Source organism: Formica exsecta, unplaced genomic scaffold (assembly GCF_003651465.1).
Source record: "Formica exsecta isolate Colony F162 unplaced genomic scaffold, ASM365146v1 scaffold1665, whole genome shotgun sequence".
In the NCBI taxonomy this organism is placed as follows: Eukaryota; Metazoa; Arthropoda; class Insecta; order Hymenoptera; family Formicidae; genus Formica; species Formica exsecta.
In genome coordinates, this window is record NW_021848981.1 from 2,171 (window position 1) to 22,697 (window position 20,527).

General features: G+C 35.5%; 1 protein-coding gene across 1 annotated transcript in view; it reads right to left on the reverse strand.

Annotated features, from left to right (window-relative positions):
* LOC115233244 (transmembrane protein KIAA1109) overlaps window positions 1–20,527 on the reverse strand; it is a 34,151-nt gene that overhangs the window by 924 nt on the left and 12,700 nt on the right. The window contains exons 23-50 of the mRNA XM_029803553.1: window positions 19,178–19,426; window positions 18,530–18,786; window positions 15,132–15,161; window positions 14,722–15,025; window positions 14,245–14,643; window positions 13,660–14,166; window positions 12,600–13,015; window positions 12,080–12,524; window positions 11,750–11,997; window positions 10,438–11,135; window positions 10,152–10,312; window positions 9,854–10,065; window positions 8,622–8,851; window positions 8,338–8,556; window positions 8,122–8,193; window positions 7,899–8,054; window positions 7,650–7,829; window positions 7,217–7,421; window positions 6,679–7,061; window positions 6,201–6,601; window positions 5,773–6,102; window positions 5,373–5,684; window positions 3,817–4,009; window positions 3,487–3,710; window positions 3,130–3,414; window positions 2,855–3,043; window positions 2,548–2,757; window positions 1–126 (exon numbers count right to left, since the gene is read on the reverse strand). The exon at window positions 1–126 is cut by the window's left edge and continues 1 nt beyond it. Of these exons, the coding sequence (XP_029659413.1) occupies window positions 1–126; window positions 2,548–2,757; window positions 2,855–3,043; window positions 3,130–3,414; window positions 3,487–3,710; window positions 3,817–4,009; window positions 5,373–5,684; window positions 5,773–6,102; window positions 6,201–6,601; window positions 6,679–7,061; window positions 7,217–7,421; window positions 7,650–7,829; window positions 7,899–8,054; window positions 8,122–8,193; window positions 8,338–8,556; window positions 8,622–8,851; window positions 9,854–10,065; window positions 10,152–10,312; window positions 10,438–11,135; window positions 11,750–11,997; window positions 12,080–12,524; window positions 12,600–13,015; window positions 13,660–14,166; window positions 14,245–14,643; window positions 14,722–15,025; window positions 15,132–15,161; window positions 18,530–18,786; window positions 19,178–19,426 (7,641 nt within the window). The remainder of the gene's footprint in view (window positions 127–2,547; window positions 2,758–2,854; window positions 3,044–3,129; window positions 3,415–3,486; window positions 3,711–3,816; window positions 4,010–5,372; window positions 5,685–5,772; window positions 6,103–6,200; window positions 6,602–6,678; window positions 7,062–7,216; window positions 7,422–7,649; window positions 7,830–7,898; window positions 8,055–8,121; window positions 8,194–8,337; window positions 8,557–8,621; window positions 8,852–9,853; window positions 10,066–10,151; window positions 10,313–10,437; window positions 11,136–11,749; window positions 11,998–12,079; window positions 12,525–12,599; window positions 13,016–13,659; window positions 14,167–14,244; window positions 14,644–14,721; window positions 15,026–15,131; window positions 15,162–18,529; window positions 18,787–19,177; window positions 19,427–20,527) is intronic.

Below are 20,527 nucleotides of genomic sequence, written 5' to 3' on the forward strand. Positions count from 1 at the left end.
TTTCCTTTTCTTTTACATATGATGTAATGAGATCATGTAGAAAGAAAAAGGCTTCAGCGTCAACGGTAACAAATATGTGATCTTCAAACTCCGTTATAAAACTGCATTCGACCAATGGTTTCTCGCCTGCAAATCAAAATAATAGAACACAATAACAACAGTGTTTTTTCAACGATAATTATAAAAATTGAATATTTTTGTGTATACTTAAAGAGTTATATTTTGCAACATATACTCTCTTATAAATGCATATAACAATAAGTAGTACAACTAATTTTCCATGCTTACTTAAGCATTGCCAGTCACACACAACGCCGGTTATATCAAATAATTATAAAGAATGATATTAAAAAAGTGCCAATTTTTGTCTCCAAAATCCATATTTTAATATGTTTTGATCTTTATATATATTTATATTTCCTTTTATTATTGAATCCATTTCTAATGATTTAAATCTTGGAGAGAAAGTCTTAAAATTGATTAATGTTCGTAAAATGTTATCATATGCAGAATAGAAATTTTTCTGAAATAATTTCTTTCCGAGACTATCTTATTTATCTTTGTTCATGCATTTTAAAAATATCAGATTATATCGCGGAAAAGAAGGCTTTCAAAAAAATCATATTCATGATGATCAAGTATAATCTCTAATGAGTTTCGTAAAAAACGATTGTAATTCCCATTCGCTGAAATCACGAATATAGGGAGCAATAAGTCAATCCTCAAGATGTTTTCTTGAAGGGATGATCTTCTTCTTCTTCTTCGAGTTTTATTGGCTTGGACTGACCTTAATGAATGATGGGTCAAAATAAACCGGCCATCAATAGATAGATTAGTAAACAACAATAAACTTTCTTGTTAGATGAGAAAGTTCATCAACTTTGAAGAATTATTGTTACTTTTCTTCTTTCTTCTTTCTCTTGTAGAAAAAAGGAGAATAAGTAAGGTATGATATCATTATCATACCTTACTTATTATCTCTAAATATCATTATTTAGAGATAAAAGAGAAAAAGGAAAATATGAAAGAAGAAAGGAGATAAAAGAAAGCAAAATTGTGTTCAAATATTTAGATTAGAAGATTTAAAATAGGAAATTAAAGCTTTAACCATTCCGAGGAGACTTTTTGAGTAAATTACAAACTCTATAAGGAGGCGATATTTTCAGATTTTGTTACCGATTCAGTAAAGTGGATCTTGTCATCTAATGATGACATTTGATATAAGAGTATCGAAAAATCGGACACGTAGAAATGTGTTACCTGCATGTAAAAACATGTCTTCACACGTAAAAACATATCTCTCGACAGAAACGCTAATAAATTATTGGAAATATATAAATATGTAAAATTCAGAGATAGATAAATCAGATAGATAAGAGATGATCTTTCAGATTTTATGAGCAGGCTCTGCCGGCAAATCACAAGCCTAATGCGAATGTAACTGATGCCAATTTGCTAGTAACTTTTGAGTATTTGTCGTCAATTTGATATATTGCGCGGATTTTGCTTGCTGGGTACCAATTATTTACACAAAACAATTTTTAAATGTCTAAAAATACGAAAAAAACTCTTTTATATGGGACACTATAAAAAGTTAAACTGTGAAATCATGTATTTTTAACAAAAAATCATTTTTCGTGCTCGTTAAATATTACAATGCATTAAAATATAAATATGATTGAAAAACTAACTTCGATAACATAGTTTCCCTCCCTTCTCCCTCCCCCTGCTGCTCCCATATTTCTAATATAATCATATTTCACGAATATTGATAAATTTAAGAATTTTTCTCGGAGTTTAGACGATTTAAAATTTAAATCATTAAAAATGGGTCCAAAAAAAAAAGTGGGGATCAAAACGCATCAAAATATAAGTTTTCAAAAAGTCATTCTAAAAGCCAAAATTGGCATTTTTTCAACATTGCGTCCTTTCTGCATTCTCTACTTAAGTATATACTTATATTTCGTGCAAACACACAACTGTGATGAATACACAAAGTGCAGCTTAAGCTATTTGGGGACTGCAAACTTCAACTCGTTCGTCGTTATTTTCCGTTTTTGTTAAATAATGATAAGATTTATAGATATTTAAGCATCTCTCTACATAATATGAAAAGCATACCAAACAGGTTGCTCTGACACTCCTCCCCTACCATTCCAAATATAATAAACTTCTCATTCTCTACTTACTGTATAAAATATGCTTAGGCAGTCCTAAAAATATATGAGAAAACCAATTGCAGAATAATTCGCGCATTGAATATGTAATGCTATGATTTGTATATTTAAAATAATTAAACAAAAAAGAACTTGACGCGATATACATAATTTAATTTACATTTCCAAATAGAATTACTGTAAGTAATTAACACGTCTATCGTATGTCATTGTGTATGTGTGTGTTTATCTCTTATTTTCATATCTCATAGGAAATTGTTGCACACCAATCGCTTTATATGTAAGGGCAAATGATAGATTATACAGATGCATGTTGATTACACAGATGAAATAATTATGAAGCAATTGTTTGAAAAATCGATTTACATACCTATAACATCTGGCGTTCTGGCGGTTTGTAAATGTTCAGTTTTCAAATGCAACTGCAACGAAGGCAAAGCAAATATCACCTCTCGCGTGTGCGAATGTTCCTGCAGCTTGCCAGATGTTGCGGACGTACTTCTTCCACGCGACGCGTTATTACCGTCCACCAATGTATTTTCTATCTTATCCCTCTCGACGCATGGAAATCTATCTACCGCTATACAATGAAAAGGACAAACAAAAACGAGTAGTATATAATGTTACAGAAGTAAAGGGATAAATAAAATAAACTTTCGTACGAATTTAATACATACCATCGATCTCACTACTAGCAAATGCATAATGAAACCATTCTTGTAAAGATTTAAATTGCGGCGGAAATAAAACACTTCGACTTAATCTACAGACAGTTGCCATGGAATGATGTCTCGCGTGTTGTTCCTGCTGGTGACCTAGACTGATGGTCAACGTTTGTACAACGTGAACATCGTATGTGTTGGGCGCTATAAAGAAGGAGAAAAAGGTAAAAATTTAAGAAATTGGCATGTTATAAAAAAATACGCGCTCGGAATATTTAATATCCATTTACTTTCAACACTTGGTATTTCTTGGGCTTCCGTAGCAAAACTTATACAAGGCTCTTTCAGCGAGAATATAGCCCAACTCTTGCTTTTGAAATTAATTCCATGAAAACATGCCAAGCTAATATTACATCCATGAAGTTCCATCGTACCGCCGAGGACGGTACCAGTTGATGGCAAAGAAAATTTTAAGCTTCCTAATTGAAGACCGGCTACTTGGGCTAATACTCTTTGCCAGTGTCTATGATGTCTAGCGTCTGATATCGCACTCTGGTTTAAATTCCATGGACCTCCTATAATAATTTTAATTAGTATCGTACATCTTTATCATGAAGCGAGTGACGATTCTAGCTGTTTTTATTTACCATCGGATCTCTTCTTCTGTTGCCTCTTCTTAAAACTGCTGTTATTTATCCTTTGATGTTTTGGTTGCAACGAGCTAAAGACGCGTTTACTACTCTTAAATTGTTGACTAAAGAACTCATCCAATTTGTAAAACATTTTCAGTAAGTCGGCCGTTGTTGATTTACTGATCATGATTTGTAATTGATCCCAACCCAGATCACCGTGCATAAAAATAATTGCAGGCCTGTACATATTAACATTTCTTTATTCTTTTATATCTTAATACGTTGTTATATAACAATATAACATTAAGGACAATTTGATTTAAATAAATTCAAACATATATATACCTTCGTGTTGGCATGAAAGCATCACCGTTATTGCTACGATTAATTTTCCATTCATCTCTGAGAGTAACGTCCAACGAAGACACTCGAGACATTAACACACTTGTTCCCATATAATCCAATCGTAATTCTAATGCAAATAATTTCAATCCTACTGTATGATCAGGCTCTATTCCAGGTTCTTCTCGAATGTGTACTATATGAGATACATATAAAAAATTAATTGATTAAATTCTATAATAACTTATCAATGCATATTAGAGTTGGGCATTTACGCATAAAATATAATAGCCTACATCTACGCGTAAACAATATAAATTATATTTAACATGTCAAAAGATTTTACAAATCGGATTTCATATTGATAAAGAAAGTAAATAGATATGTCATATTATATAGATATTTAGGTAATTATAACTTAATATAAAATTTATTTTTAAAAAATTATACAGGGTGTCCCAAAGCACCCTTGACAACGCTCATGAGCAGGTAGAGTACATTAAACTGAACAGAAAAGTCCTGTACCATTTTTTTCTATAACGCTTAATAAAGGAGTTATTATTGAGTAAAGTCTGGTCAATCTGCGCCGACTTTTAGCCGGACATACGTCAGTGAGCCGCCCGTCTGTTAGTGTGCGTTGCCGTAACGACGGAGCGCTCACGCACACTACCAGGCGCGCGGCTAAAGGTCGACGCTGATTGGCCAGACTTTACTCACTAATAACTCCTTTATTAAGCATTATAGAAAAAAATGGTACAGGACTTTTCTGTTCAGTTTACTGTGCTCTACTTGCTCACGAGCGTTGTCAAGGATGCTTTGGGACACCCTGTATATTAACATTATTTTGTAATATATATCTTTTTTATATTTTATGACATTTAATTTATAATAGTTCACATAGTTCACATGTTTACATAAAAAAAGTCTATGTAAATATCATGTAGACAATACGTAAACATAGTTTTGGAATCTACAGCACAACTCTGATATACAGGGTGTTTCAGAATGTCTATTACAAACTTTGAGGGGTGATAGGAATCAGTGAAAGCATCATTTTTTATTAAGCAACCCTCGTTCTCCGACGCGTCCTTAAAGAGATACGCGTCTTGGAATCCTAGCGCCTAGGCAACCCAACGGTGAGGGGCACAGACCTCAGCCAACAACACTACAAAAAAATGTTTAAAGTGTCTTTCCCCTATTTCATTGCACTTATTACATCTGCGCGACGTTGACGGCCTTACATTTTCAAAAATGACAGGGTTGTTCTTGATTTGGTGAAGAGCTTCATTGATCTAGTTAATCAGTTTCTCCCTGGTGTCAACAAGGGTAACATACACAGTACTTTTGACATGCCAGAAGTAAAAATCAAGAAGGTTGAAGTCAGGAGAGCATTGGGCCAAGCGACAGGCCAGGATTTCAAGACGCGTCGGAGGACACAGGGGTTCCTTAATAAAAAAAACGATGCTTTCACCGAGTTCTACCACTCCTCAAAGTTTGTAACAGAGTTTCTAAAACACCCTATGTATTAAATAACTTAATTTTATTAGAAAAAAACTCACTATAAGTATCGATTCTACTCAATTCGATTGTCCCACCAACTATACCACCTTTCGCATCTAGACTCGATCCTCCTAGACCGATGCCTATGTATAAATTTTTATGTCCCGTGCTGCCGATAGACAGTCTACCATCCGATCTGAAATCTTTTGTCATCCAGCTAACATTGCCCATTACGTTACCCATATTCATATGCACGTTTAAACGCGTAAAATTCACCGCGAATAACACCAATGTCTCCCACGCGGATTCTCTCAATTTAATCTCCGACGATATTTGCTTGTCCGTGGTAAAGCTCCATGCTCTGCCGATATCTGTTACAAAGATGTAATTATTTATTTGTACAAGCTTCAAGCGTTTCATTAATTTTTTTAGTTGCATAAAATGCACTACTGTAAATACCTTTTAATCGCGCGGGTCTTGGCATATCGTTCTCCAAACTTAACTTCAATTTTTCTCTATTTAATACAGGACTTCTTTCAGGTGCGCTTTTTGATAACGGATCGCATGTGTGTCTATCGTAATGCTTCAACAATGAGCTACCCATAACCGCCTCTTCCTGATTTAACGGAAAACTCCCATCCCCTTCTGAGTATGCGATACCTGAGCTTAAATCTCCCAAAAACAAGCGTCTTACTATGCTGCGTCTATACCATGCCTTTGGAAAAGCCAGAATTTCTGTTAATCGACGCATGTCATATTTAAATGAGGCAGATCCAATATCGATAATTGCTGAAAAAGATTAATGTTTGGAAAACTTGTTGCACGAGAGTTTATCTAGATAAATTGGTATACATGTGCTCGACATCTTGACATATTTATATACATACTTGAGAATCGTATGACAGCACGGCTAGTATCCGAAAGCTTTTTGAGTTGTTCGCTTTGAAAGTTTTGTTTTCTGCTTCTCGATAAATGAAATTTAACGAATTCAACATTTATACTCAATGAATCTTTCCTCTCGCTATCCGACAAGGGCGACCATTGTGCTTCTTTTAGCCCTGTCTTCTTCCCGCCACCGTAGGGATGAAAGATATAAACAGAAAAATCCGCTAAACAACCCGTGACGGATAATCCACCGATGGCTGAGCCCGTTTCTTTTCCCGTTGTATGAGATTTAAATTCCCGAAATTCTATTAGTTCTTCCTCGGCCCGTTTCGACGAGAACACAATATCGAGGGATGGCAACTGCAGCATACATTCTACTCGTGAAACTGGTAAACACGAGAATCTACAACAAAAATTATTATTTATTAACAAACGTTGAATTTCTCTTTTAACACTTATATATCGCGATTTTTCCTTTACCTAAACGTAGATGGCTGCATATGAAAATATACTATAACGTCAACGGGGAAACTGGCATAAACGTAATTGCTATTCGCAGCCGTGGCAGCCCATGATGTGTTTTCTGTATTTTCCAGTAGAAAGCTAACATTCGTTTGCGCGTTACTCTGGAAGTTATTCTTGCTTGGAATTGGCTCTAAAGTTTGCTCTAGAAATTCAAGAATATGAGGACTAATGATAGTTTCCTCTGGAATGCTTTGAAGAGTCATCCAAGCAAACAGACTCGCTTTTTTAGTACTAGATTTTCTGAGCATTGTCATCGTAATTGGATTCAACAGACTATTTTCAGTAGATACGCGGGGAGATAATGGTTCCTCTGGAAGAGTTTTGGATTCATAATGAACCTACAAAAAAAAATGCTCTCTTTATATCTGCTGTTTGAAAAATCGCGATAAATCGCAGATATACAGGGTGTGTCGAAAGTCTGGATACACTCAAATATCTCGTAAACATTGCATTTTAGAGAAAAATATTTCAGACGTAAAATCTTAAATCTTACCTTAACATCTAAACCAGGGATATGAAAAATTGTTAAATCTACCAAAGGCACATTTACATTATGCTGCAAATATCTCAATCGAGATGTGCTAGTCGTCGATGGCTTCTCTTTACTATTCAAGTGTTTTCTGCTACTATTGGGACTGCCAGATTGAAATTCGAACATACCACCGGAACACGATCTTTCTTTCTTCATTCTACTCAAGCTGTAAAACAGAAAGAGAATTTATATTACACAAAAATTATTATTTTTATTTATACATACACATATACATACATATACTATATATAATTATTATATTATTTATATAATGTATATTATTATTTTTATTACACATAAAAATTATATTAATTATTAAGAAAGATATTAGATATGGGAAAATATTATATAATTAAGAAAGCGAGTTAAAAAATGCAATGTTATAAATATTTACAATTTAATTTCGTCTTCCTTTCCTGGATCTTTTGTATGCAATACACATTTCCCGCTATTAATTAAAACTTTGACATCGAGCTCAAAGTCTATATTTGGTTCTTGAGTTTTCTGGGAAGTAATGTATGGAGACGACGTCGATGAAGCTTGTTCTTTTCCAAATGAATCGAGCAACGGTGCACTAAAAAGAAATGGTATAAGCCTAATGTATTTCATACACATATATTTTGCAATTATTGAGAATACATACTTTCCCTCCATACTATCATAACTAGATGTACAACTAGTATCTCTATTTTTCTTTCTTAATTCAACTCGTTCTCCTTCTATTTCGATAGTCTCTGGCCATTCCAATTCCCCTTCCGGTAAACTCAAATCAGAACTAGCGCTTGGTAAAGATGATTGCCTGATAAAAGTAGATATTTATTTTACACATACTTTTTTTTTCATTGCTAATGTAACTTCAGACATACCTTCCCATTGTATGTGTATCACTAAAGGTAACTCGTGGTCCACCAAGTCCTTTTACACGCAAGGAAGCTGATCTGTGATAATCATTGTTAATTAAATAAAAAAACTTATAATTCGTAAAAGTTTACTGAAGTTAAAAACTTATTATTTTTGAAAAAATTCAATTGGAAAGTGCTTTAAAGAATAACGATATTTAATTAGACATGTAAAATGCAAACCGACTGGGACCGCTTCTAGGGCTACTTTCATAACTAGCCGAATTTGCTGAATTAATTTCCGTATTAATATCTTCCGGGCTTTCTAAGTGATGTTCTGGTGTAGGCGAAGGTACAATAAATGATCTCGAACGATACGTATTCGGTTTACTACCGAGACCTAATTTACCCTTGATACCAGAAGCTTTAACCGATTGCCTCCTTAACTTTTGGATCATATCTCTGGAAAATAAATTTTAGAAGCCAAAACATATAAAAAAAATAATAATAATAATTTTACAACATACCTTCTAAAATCTTTAAATACCATTGCTTCTAATTCATGTAGACGTTTCATTTCTTGCTCGATTGTTCCGTGAGAAGCGCCTAATGATCGCAAATCATTTATAATCTTGGCTTGTTCGTTCATTTCCTTTTCTATCAATTGCGATCTCTTCTTTGCATCAAGTGTGGGATCGAAAATAAATGCTGGTAGACTATCCGTCCAATTTTTCGATTTTTTCATTAATATGCTTTCCTGTAATTACAAACAATTTTAGCTCTAAATAAGATATCACACTGCGGTGTAATTCTGAGATCTTGAAATAATAAAATATTGCAATCTTGAGATTTATTTCTTTAATGTAAATGTGAATTTACACAAAAATAAACATATTTTTTAAATAATTATATTTTATACTCTCTCTTTATTATATATTTTTCTAAAAAGGGGTTCCATTTAAAAAAATGAAGATGACTTTTAAATCTCCTAAGCGCCTCCACCTAAAAAAAATGTTCACAAGATTTCCTCCTCGATACCATACAACTTTTATTTCACACATTTTCCTTCAAACGTTGATCCTGAAAAGTTATGAGGGTGGAACTTTTAAAATGAGACACCCTGTATATTAATGTTTGTATATCAATTTCATTATTAACTTTGTGTTTGTGTGTGTGTCTGCTATGTGTATGTGTCTATGTCTGTGTGTCTATGTGTGTGTGCTGTGTGTGTGTGTGTGTGTCTGTGTGTGTGTGTGCGCGCGCGCGTGTGCGTGCGTATGCGTGCATGTGTATGTGTGTGTGTGTGTGTGTGTATTATTTCATCTCATTATCAATCTGTATAAAAATATCTCACTAAATGTAAATAAAATAATACGATTTGTTGATAGTTGACTCTCGCACAAAATACACAATTAAAAGAAATCAGTCCAATTATTTTTAGCCATACTTTGTATAAATTTAATAAATTTGTTAAATTTATTAAATTTACAAATTTATAATTATTTAAATTTATAAATTTCCCGCGTATATTTAATGAAATATGCGTATATTTCATTAAATATACGCGGGATATGAAATAAATGCATTGAAATCAAAATTTACCCATTTATATCACAAAGCGAAATAAACATATAAACTTACTTATTTCTATTTTATATGACATTTCGTTCACTCTACATTACTTACTTTAAAATACATGTATATAATACAAAAGTTGCGCGTATAAAGATGGCAAAAAATAAAATTAATTAAACCATACTTTTTTTTTAACCTGGCTAGTGCTATTTTCCGGTTGATCTCCATCGTCGCTATCATAATCCGGGGGAATGTGAATATCATCTTCTTCTTCAGAACCAGTTAACATTGTTAATGTATGTCCAAGAGCCGACAGCTGTTGTCCTACACTGACATCAAGATGAATATCAACTCCTTCCATTTGCCATTGAACATTCAAGATCCACTTGGCATTATCTAGAAAAAATTAATTATATATTCGCAAAATAATATATATGTTTCTAAAATATCAATTTTATAAAAAAAATGCAAGGATTACACACCAGACTTGTCTTGTTTCTGCGCGATAGTTCTACTACATACTTCGTAAGTGCCTTCTGATACAACACATAAATTCATTATATTGCTATCAGTCATATCTGGCTTCCAATCGTCCAAAGAAGTTTCAAAATCTTCCGCAAATCTCAAACATAATCCTACAAACCTACAAATGACAAAAGATGTAGTTTGAAAACATACATAAAAAATAATTTTATATATGTAAATATGGGTGTGAGGCTATATATTATAAGAATAAAAAGCTGTAGACATACATATGTAAACACATACCTTCCTTTACTAACTAGACTACCGCTACTACATGCGGATATGCTTGTGTTTTCCAGCGTCACTACAACAGCTCCTCGCGATTCTCCGTCATAAAGACCTCTGTTTAATCTCCAATTATTTGGCGGTAAAGGATTAAGTGGCAAACAGATACCCATATCATCAACTGTTAATTGTAAAAACAATGTGCCAAGATGAGGCGCACTGAGCTGACTTGTCAGTTGTCCGAATGGAACCTTCTCAAATACTTGTTGAGTGGCGGTTAATACCTCTTTATTTAAATTAGATCTCTTTTCGTTCCAATACTCATATGCATTTTTGTAATTTAACCAAACGAGTATAGCTTTATCGATGGCCATCGGTTGTATATAGATCAGTGGACGTTTAAGAGTAATTAAAACCACTTCCTTGTCCTCATCTTGCGCCATCTCTTCTTGAAATGCATTTCGCAGTCCCACTCTAGTATTGAAGAAAGCAAACTGCTGAAATTCGGGCTCCACCTCTTCAAACAGGACATTTTTCAACAATTGTCCCAGACTCAAGTTAATATCAACTTGAGCTTTGCCGAATAATTTCATGTAGGGATTAGGTTGAGTAGCTCCAGAAACATTTTGCACTCTGTTGGATAATTGAAATTCGACCGCACCGGTTTCTAGCCGCACCGCCGAGTTTGTCGGAGTTGTTGCGGTCAATTGAATCCTCTGTAAAAAAATAACATTCTCTCTTTTTATATACATATGTACAAAGTGAAGAAAAAGTATCGGACCGGTAAAATATCTCAAAACAAGGCATCTGAGAAAAAAAAATGTTATATACAAAAGTTGTACAAAAGTTTCAACAAATGCATCAAACGGTGATACCAATTTGACCTTGAGCACAGTTATGGAGGAGATCTGAAGATCAATTTTAAATGGAAACCTCCATTTTTTATTCGATATTCTTGTACCTTAAAAGTTTTTCAAAACACTATAATAAAGTAGCTTTCCATTAAGTATTTTCCAAGTTATAAGGCTTGAAAGGTACAGTACCGCCAGCATTAGTATTATCCGAAAGTGATTTTTACGCCTTAACAATGTTACTTAAAGTCACACTCTAATATTGCTACTTAATACAACACTTAAAACTCTACAACTTTTGTATATAACATTTTTTCTTAAATGCGTTGTTTTCGAGATATTTTATCGGTCTGATACTTTTTCCTCACCCTGTATGTATTTTTTGATACTTAATCAAAAAGACTGCTACAAATTAATAATAGGTTCACGATTTTAATTACCAATAAATATAAAAAAAAAACTCAAAAGATTCTTCTTACTTTAATTCGTATAATCAGCGAGAATAAAATTCGTTTCAAAGTAGAGTTGGTCGATTCGTCGTCTTCGAACCACAATGGCACTGGCTTTTCACCCCCATAAACCTTTTGCACCACCTCGTTTACTTCTTTCATAAATACTTTTTGTACAAATACTAAATGATTTAAGAGATCCGTCGTTAAGGAATGCTCAAATATTCCAATATCTGCGGTTGCGCTTAAGTAGCTACCTTGCCTCAACACGACACCGTCTATGAAACAGTGGTCGGGAAATTTTGTTAAAAAATACGATTATTAAAATTTAAGAAAAACACACACATACAATTTATTTACCTGCTAATTTACTATCGTTCAAGTTACCAGTTCCGTCTTGAACGTATTCGGCCGAAACGTGCACTTTAGGTAATTCAATACTAGCTTCGGATGGTAGATTAGCTTCAGTTACTTGCAGCTTTGTCGTAAAACTCAGATTATGATGGGGCAAGTCTATGGTAAATTTAGCCTTGCTGCCTGTTATACCGGAACTATTTACCTGGTCCATCTTGTACTGCGCTTGAAGAGATGGTAATAGTGCCGCAGTTATGCTCAGGCTTTGAAGTATTATGTGGAATTGCATGACAATAGGCTCCAAAAGACTGGACACAGTCTGCGGTTTTTCTTTTTCCATGTCCATTGATGGAGCCGGAGCATAATGATGCGGACTGCCCGGAGCGGCATCCACGTCATCTTGTTGCTGTCCTCGCGACATTCTTGACGATGTTCGAGTAACTCTTAGTTCCTACATAGAGATATATATTTCTCTTTTTTCACATATATTTCTCTAAATAACGAGCTAGATAAGGTTGATATCTACCTGTAGTGTTGACGACAATTGCTTGCTACCTCTTGTCATCATTCCGTGCAAGGCTACGGGATGCTGAGGTATATCGATATTAACAGCACCGATGGTCAGTAGACCGCTATTCTTATCCTTTTGACGCCTCGTGATGCTGGAATATAGAGCCTGAGATTTCCCAACAGTGACTTTTACGACTGTCTGTTGACTGGGGGCAACGCCCTCCAGTAAAACAATCATAGTTCTCCCGATTTGTCCGGTCATACTGCATTCTAAACTCGCGGGTCGCGATTTCTTGCGGCAAGTCAAACTAGCATGTAGACTAGTGATCTCCGCTTCGAGCTTCAAGCCACTTAAGGTAGCTAATAATCTGGTTCTATGGATTCGCGCGACGCCAAAAATAATCAATCTCGTTCTCTCACCCGTTACAATATCTGCAATTATGACATTTGATTATCATATCGAAGCTGAAAAAAAGATAAAGAGTGTATCCAGAGTGTCTACTCAAATCGTAAAAAGATTCCCTGTAAATTCCTTGATGTTCCAGGTATTTTTGTTGAAAATTTTAGATAAAAAAATATTTTAAAGATTTTTTTATGCAACTTTTTAAAATAAATCGTTTTATTGTATCATGTTTTCTAATGCTTTTCACTCATAAAAAATACAGAACCTCTTCAAGTTTCAAGTGTTAGATTTGCAAATATACTTAAAAAACTGAATAGCTTTCGTAAGATAAACATTTTTCACTTGCATAACATTTTCATTTTTTTGTCACTAAAAACTACAATAAAGAATATGTATTGTATATTCAATATTTTGTTAAGAAACTGAATAAATAAACAGAGATAGATATATATTTATAATATATTTTAAACACGAAGTTCTCTTGGCTTACCGACTGCTTTGCGAAAGAATGAATTAAAAAAAATAATTCTCTGAGTCCCAATAAAATTCCATGAGAATTCCCTGATTTTCCCAGGTATAAAAAAAAAATCTCTGAGAATTCCAAATCTTCCATGTTTTTCCAGGGCGTAGACATCCTGGTATATAAAAAAAAAAGAATTTTTGACACACTCACTCAATTCTCTCGATGGAGGAACGGGTGTTGAACTATTCTCCGCATTCAATCCCTTCTCAATATCAATATCCTTGGTCTCGTTCAAGATCTCGTACTTTCTACCACTCTTACAATGTTCCGCCGCATCCGCCGGTATCGAAAACCGATGGGTAATAGTTTTAGTCTCTGGACGAGTTGCGTACAAATCAAGAAGGTAATATATAGTTTTCCAGCATCGTGGCGTCAAGTGCGCGCTATCCTTACATGTCACATCCGTGCATTTATCTAAATTCGATCCGCTAGGACTTGCTCCGAAACTGGGCGTAATAACACCCTCGCTCAAATTGATGTATCCCTTCACGCTTTTTCCGGTGCTTCGTAATTTTTGCGCGAAACTCTGCGGCCGCGATCGTTGCACAGTCGTACCTGGTAATATTTTCGGTTGGTTGGGCTCAATGAAACTACTACGTAACAGTGGCGCCTCCATTTTTTTGCCATTAATGAGAAATTGTTCTTGCAAATCAGATGCTGGAAACAAAATATTAAATTTTTTATTATACGCATAGATACAACTTTATTTTGGATGACTAATAAAAATACGCTTACTCGACGATGAGCCGTTCTTCGCGGCGGTATCGTTGACGATTATATTAGCGCTTTGTTTCCCCTCTGGCTGTTGCTCTTTCAATTCCATTTGCGTCTCCTTAACGTTCTGATACATGTTACTTATCTGATGCAATAATCTGAGAAGAGGCATATTCACTTGCTGGCTTATGTACCGGATATTTAGACTAATATTAACCACCGTGCTGGTATGCTTCTTCAATTGACCCCTTGATATGTATAAAACATTTTGTTTCTGTATCATATCGTCCACCGTCATATCGGCCATTTTTTTCACATCAATATCTACGCCAATTCTTTCGCATAGAAACGCTGGCGTCTCCGGTGGTATATCGAGATAAAATTTCGAATTACTTCCTTTTCTCGGCTGATACTTGTTATCTATATAAAATAAAAAAAAAAAACAATATATCCCTCACACACCTTTATATCCGCAATTTAATAATTTTGTAAACTTACTTTTCTTTTTGTCTGTAACTTTTCCAAATTCGCTCACAACTATATCAATGCGCATGGTATCCATACTGCCTACAAGAGACAAATTTGAGCCTAACGAGTCTAAGGAAGATACGTTATTTACATTTCCTGATCCAATAACTGATAACATCTGTTGCGGCATAACCGATAAAGATGACAGAAGTGGCTCAAATATCAGATGTGCGTCTAATAATCTAAGAGAATCTTTCATTGGATATAGAAAAGCACCGCTTTGTACATCTGAATCTTCAGTGTCATCTGTAGTCATAGTGTTGATTTTTGAGTCCTGCAAAAGAAAAAAGAGGGAGTAAAAATACTTTTAGTTTAATCTCGCATTAAAGCAACGTATCCATATTATAGAATATCAAATAACGCAAAATTTTGAAATATACCTTCATAGGCTTTTGCTCTGTACGAAAGACCTATGTAAGCAAGGAAATGAACATGAAAGTAAACACACATATAATTTTTCAACATATACTTATAAATCTTTACATTCCTACAAATACATCTCTTACATATTTTAATAGGAAGACTATATAGTATAATATTGCAACGGTACACCCCTAGTATACCAATAACACATGGCGCCTCTAAATGCTCGCACCTCTCGCCATCCCACCACGCGTTGTAGCGCGAGTGGGAGACTGGCCGATACGTACCGGTTAGATATAAAAGCCGGCTCGGCCGACGAATCGGCACTTCCATTCTGAATCCTGCCGGAATTACTAAGACTTTTCTACCGGAAACCTACGACGAATCCGATTAGATCAGGCGATCCACCATCTGAAACAACGCATCTGGATCGATAGCTCCGGGAGCTTAGACGTCCTGTGATAGCGATTACGCCAATTTACCGCTAGACATCTTACCACTTTCGAGACGACTAACATGGAAGCCGACAACATGTCGAGATCTGAGGAAGAAATCTCAAGAGATCCACCGGTTCTGCCCGGTCTCTTAAAACATGCCAAGATAATGAACCAGATCCGAAAGTGGGGCCGTCAGGACCATCACTTCAACGGAAAAGATCCACTTACTTTCCTGGAGCAAACAGAGGAGCTACATCACAAGTATGGCTACAACAAAGACCTATTGCTCCTGGGGCTCCTCCCTTTACTGCTGCAGGGCAACGCGCTCCTATGGTACAGAAATAATCGTGAGACTTGGACCACCTGGGATGACTTTTGCAACAACTTCAAGGCTCACTCCCTACCCCCGAGATATCAGCACCAGTTGAGGCGAGACATACAGAGCCGCTATCAGCAACCGAACGAGCCGTTCCAGGTATACGCCACCGCGGTGCTCATCATGATGCACCGGGCCGGGGGCTACTCCGCTCAACACCAGGCAGAACAACTGTACGAGAATATGAACCCGGAGTACAAGTTCTACGTCCGATTCACCGACACCACAAGCATGGACGACTTGAGCACGCAGGCAGCTCAGTTCGAAGCAATCAACCGTCACCGAAAGGAATGCTGTCCCGAATCACCGCTAGACACTAACGATAAGCCCGTCACCGCGTACAGCCGAGACGAGTGCTGTTGGCGTTGCAAGCAGAGAGGACATACCCGCCAAGACTGTAAGTGTCCACCCAAAAAGTTTTGCTCGCGCTGCGGAAAAGACAATGTGCTATCTCGTGACTGCCATCCGCCGAAGGAAAATGCGAAACGGGCCAGGAACGTCAGGCCATCGCCTGATTCTATATAATCTACAACCCCCAACCGCACATCTCCAAGTCCGGATCCTGCAGCCATCTGGGCCCTACTGAATTTTGGTACTGCGTGCCCGTGCGCCACTCCTTATAAATACTATAGCTATAAGAGTCGCATTTTGTATATACCGTGACCTTTAAGCGTATCCGCGACCACAGCACCTTGTATATGACAGTCTGTATGTTTACTGAGGAATAAACCAAGTGTTAAACCAGACCAGGGCATAGCAACCGGATTTCTCTTCTCCCGAATCCTAGCATCGACGAGCTCATTCGCGGTATCAGGAATGGTGTACCGTTACAATATAATAATTCATATTATAACATGTATAATAATAATAAAAATGTACAGGATGACCCAGGTTTACCCGATGAATTGTGGGAGGATATTCTACAAGTGAAAATAAGAAAAAATATTATATGAAGTTTGGTTAGAGAAATGCTTTAATTACAAAGTTCCTTTACTGCTGCAGGGCAACGCGCTCCTATGGTACAGAAATAATCGTGAGACTTGGACCACCTGGGATGACTTTTGCAACAACTTCAAGGCTCACTCCCTACCCCCGAGATATCAGCACCAGTTGAGGCGAGACATACAGAGCCGCTATCAGCAACCGAACGAGCCGTTCCAGGTATACGCCACCGCGGTGCTCATCATGATGCACCGGGCCGGGGGCTACTCCGCTCAACACCAGGCAGAACAACTGTACGAGAATATGAACCCGGAGTACAAGTTCTACGTCCGATTCACCGACACCACAAGCATGGACGACTTGAGCACGCAGGCAGCTCAGTTCGAAGCAATCAACCGTCACCGAAAGGAATGCTGTCCCGAATCACCGCTAGACACTAACGATAAGCCCGTCACCGCGTACAGCCGAGACGAGTGCTGTTGGCGTTGCAAGCAGAGAGGACATACCCGCCAAGACTGTAAGTGTCCACCCAAAAAGTTTTGCTCGCGCTGCGGAAAAGACAATGTGCTATCTCGTGACTGCCATCCGCCGAAGGAAAATGCAAAACGGGCCAGGAACGTCAGGCCATCGCCTGATTCTATATAATCTACAACCCCCAACCGCACATCTCCAAGTCCGGATCCTGCAGCCATCTGGGCCCTACTGAATTTTGGTACTGCGTGCCCGTGCGCCACTCCTTATAAATACTATAGCTATAAGAGTCGCATTTTGTATATACCGTGACCTTTAAGCGTATCCGCGACCACAGCACCTTGTATATGACAGTCTGTATGTTTACTGAGGAATAAACCAAGTGTTAAACCAGACCAGGGCATAGCAACCGGATTTCTCTTCTCCCGAATCCTAGCATCGACGAGCTCATTCGCGGTATCAGGAATGGTGTACCGTTACAATATAATAATTCATATTATAACATGTATAATAATAATAAAAATGTACAGGATGACCCAGGTTTACCCGATGAATTGTGGGAGGATATTCTACAAGTGAAAATAAGAAAAAATATTATATGAAGTTTGGTTAGAGAAATGCTTTAATTACAAAGTTATAAGCAAATATTGAAACGGAACATGAAATAGGTAACCACGGATTTTCCATTGTGCAGAGTATGAAACGTCGAACGTCTTTAATGCAGAATATGAAAGGTCGAACGTGTTTATCTTATTTGTGTATTCATATCGTGTTTACTATTTTTAAAAGATTCAATATTGCTACTTTTACATCAATAGTTGTTAGATTTCAATCGTGTGAATTAGCAATTACTATCAAAATGCCAAATCTGTTTTCAAATGAGGAATACACTGATTCTGCACAATGGAAAATCCGTTGTTACCTATTTCATGTTCTATTTCAATATTTGTTTATAACTTTGTAATAAAACATTTCTAGCTAAACTTCATATATTTTTTTTCTTATTTCCACTTGTAGAATATTGTCCCGCAGTTTGTCGGGTAAACCCTGGCACGGCCTGTACAGTATAATACAATTATATACAATAGTTTAATAACACGTACTATATAGTATAATACGACTATATAGTATAATAATATACATATACACACATTAAATTAGTAAAATAATATATATATTAAATACTTACCCAATTTCCCTTTAAATTTCCTTTGTCATTATCTTTTATAAATTCTTGCTGCTTTGCCATCCAGCTGTACAAATCTTCTCCTGTATTTATAGGTTTAGTAGAATGATTTGTGGGAGATGTTACTTGTTCTAGGCTTCCAGTGCTATGTTGACTACCATGACCCACGCCTCCAGAATAAATGCTAGGATTGGAGCCAAGCTGATGCGAATGCGAAATATGAATTTGCGGGGTCTTCTCTTCCCTCAATGTTCCATAGCCTGATATAAAAATAATGCATTAATTATAATAAATACAACTTTAGAGATATGATATTATTAATAATAATAATCAAAAGATCAGCTACAAGCGATAAATAATGATACAGCAATGATAGGAATTCTCAAAATTTTCAAAAGGGAATCGGTATTTCAGAAACATTAGTAAAAAAAAAAAAAATATAAAAGTAAGTATCCCTAAATTTTTTCATGATAAAATGAATTATATTTAAAAGATGAGGTCATATACACATAACATATAGTTTAATTGTCATTATTATCTAATTACTAATGCCGTTATTATTCCAAACAAGTCAATTTACTAGAGGTAAAATTGACTTAATGTTAATTACTAATTATAAAGAATATTAAACAGTTCTCTGTCCCCACTTACTTATATTATTCGCTTCTCGTGTTTGACCGAATAGTCCACTGCTGGTAAGTAAAGGGAAAACGATACTCGCACGAGCACTAGCGGGTACTTGCGTCTGTTGCAATGTTTTTCCTCTCTTTGCGACAGCTACGGGCGGAGAGGGAGAGGAATAAGAATCCGGGCCTGGAACCGGTGTTGCTATAGGAGTCGTATCTTTCCCGCGAGGAGAACTTACAGGAACCGTTAAACCATCGCCACCACTACATATACCTAGTCACGTTTCCACACGAAACCAAGACGTTTATATAAGGTAATAGTGTTACATTTTTTAATTAACAGAATAGATCCACAAGAGCTAATCAGTTAAAAGAAAGCAGGAAAAGAGACGCTCAAGCAAGAACATATACAAGCATTTATGTATGTAGGATCAAGCTTTATGAAAGCAGCGCACAAGGTGATCCCTATTAGATAAATTAATGATGATCTCAGTATATCAGCATGGAATGTAACTATATCGTTTTAAATCACAGTGCATGAAAAATATGTATAAAAATATAAGGGACTAAGATAATTTGTTTAAATATCTCCAAAAGAAAGAAAATTATTTTATATAATATACACTCCTTTAACTGTAAAAAAAATCTTTCCATTCTAAATATAAAGTCTCTACATGTGAAATATATCTTATTATACAGGGTGTAAAAAAGGTCAGCACCTCAATATCTCGAAAAATATGAAAAAAACTTTATAAAAGTTTTATAAAAAAATGTTTCAGATAAAAGTTGTAGGATTTAAAAAGATCTATTTACTGATCTTATCAGTTTGATCTTGGGTTGCGTTACCAAGGTCAGGGCAAGGTCATCTTGAAATTTTTAAATGAAACCCTTTATTTTTTATTGCATGTTCTTAGAGCCCTTCTTTTCAAAACTCTATAATAAAGTATTTTCTCATTAAGTATTTTTCGAGTTATTTTATATCTTACTTTGACATATTTTGACATAAAATATAAAATATCTCATAAAATATTTAGTTTTCGATAATCTTACCGTAATACTTTTATGTACAGAATAAAGAGACAAATCAATTAGTATAAAGAAAATCATTGTTTTTAAGAAAAAGTATGTAATTATTTACAATATATTTTTTAAAACAATTATTTGTTTTTTTCTTTACACTAATTGATTTGTCTCATTATTCTGTACATAAAAGTATTACGGTAAAATTATCGAAAACTAAATATTTTACGAGATATTTTAATTTTTATATCAAAATATGTCAGATTAAAATATAAAAAAACTCAAAAAGTACTTAATGAAAAAATACTTTATTATAGCGTTTTGAAAAGCTCTCGAGGTAAGCTACAAGAATATG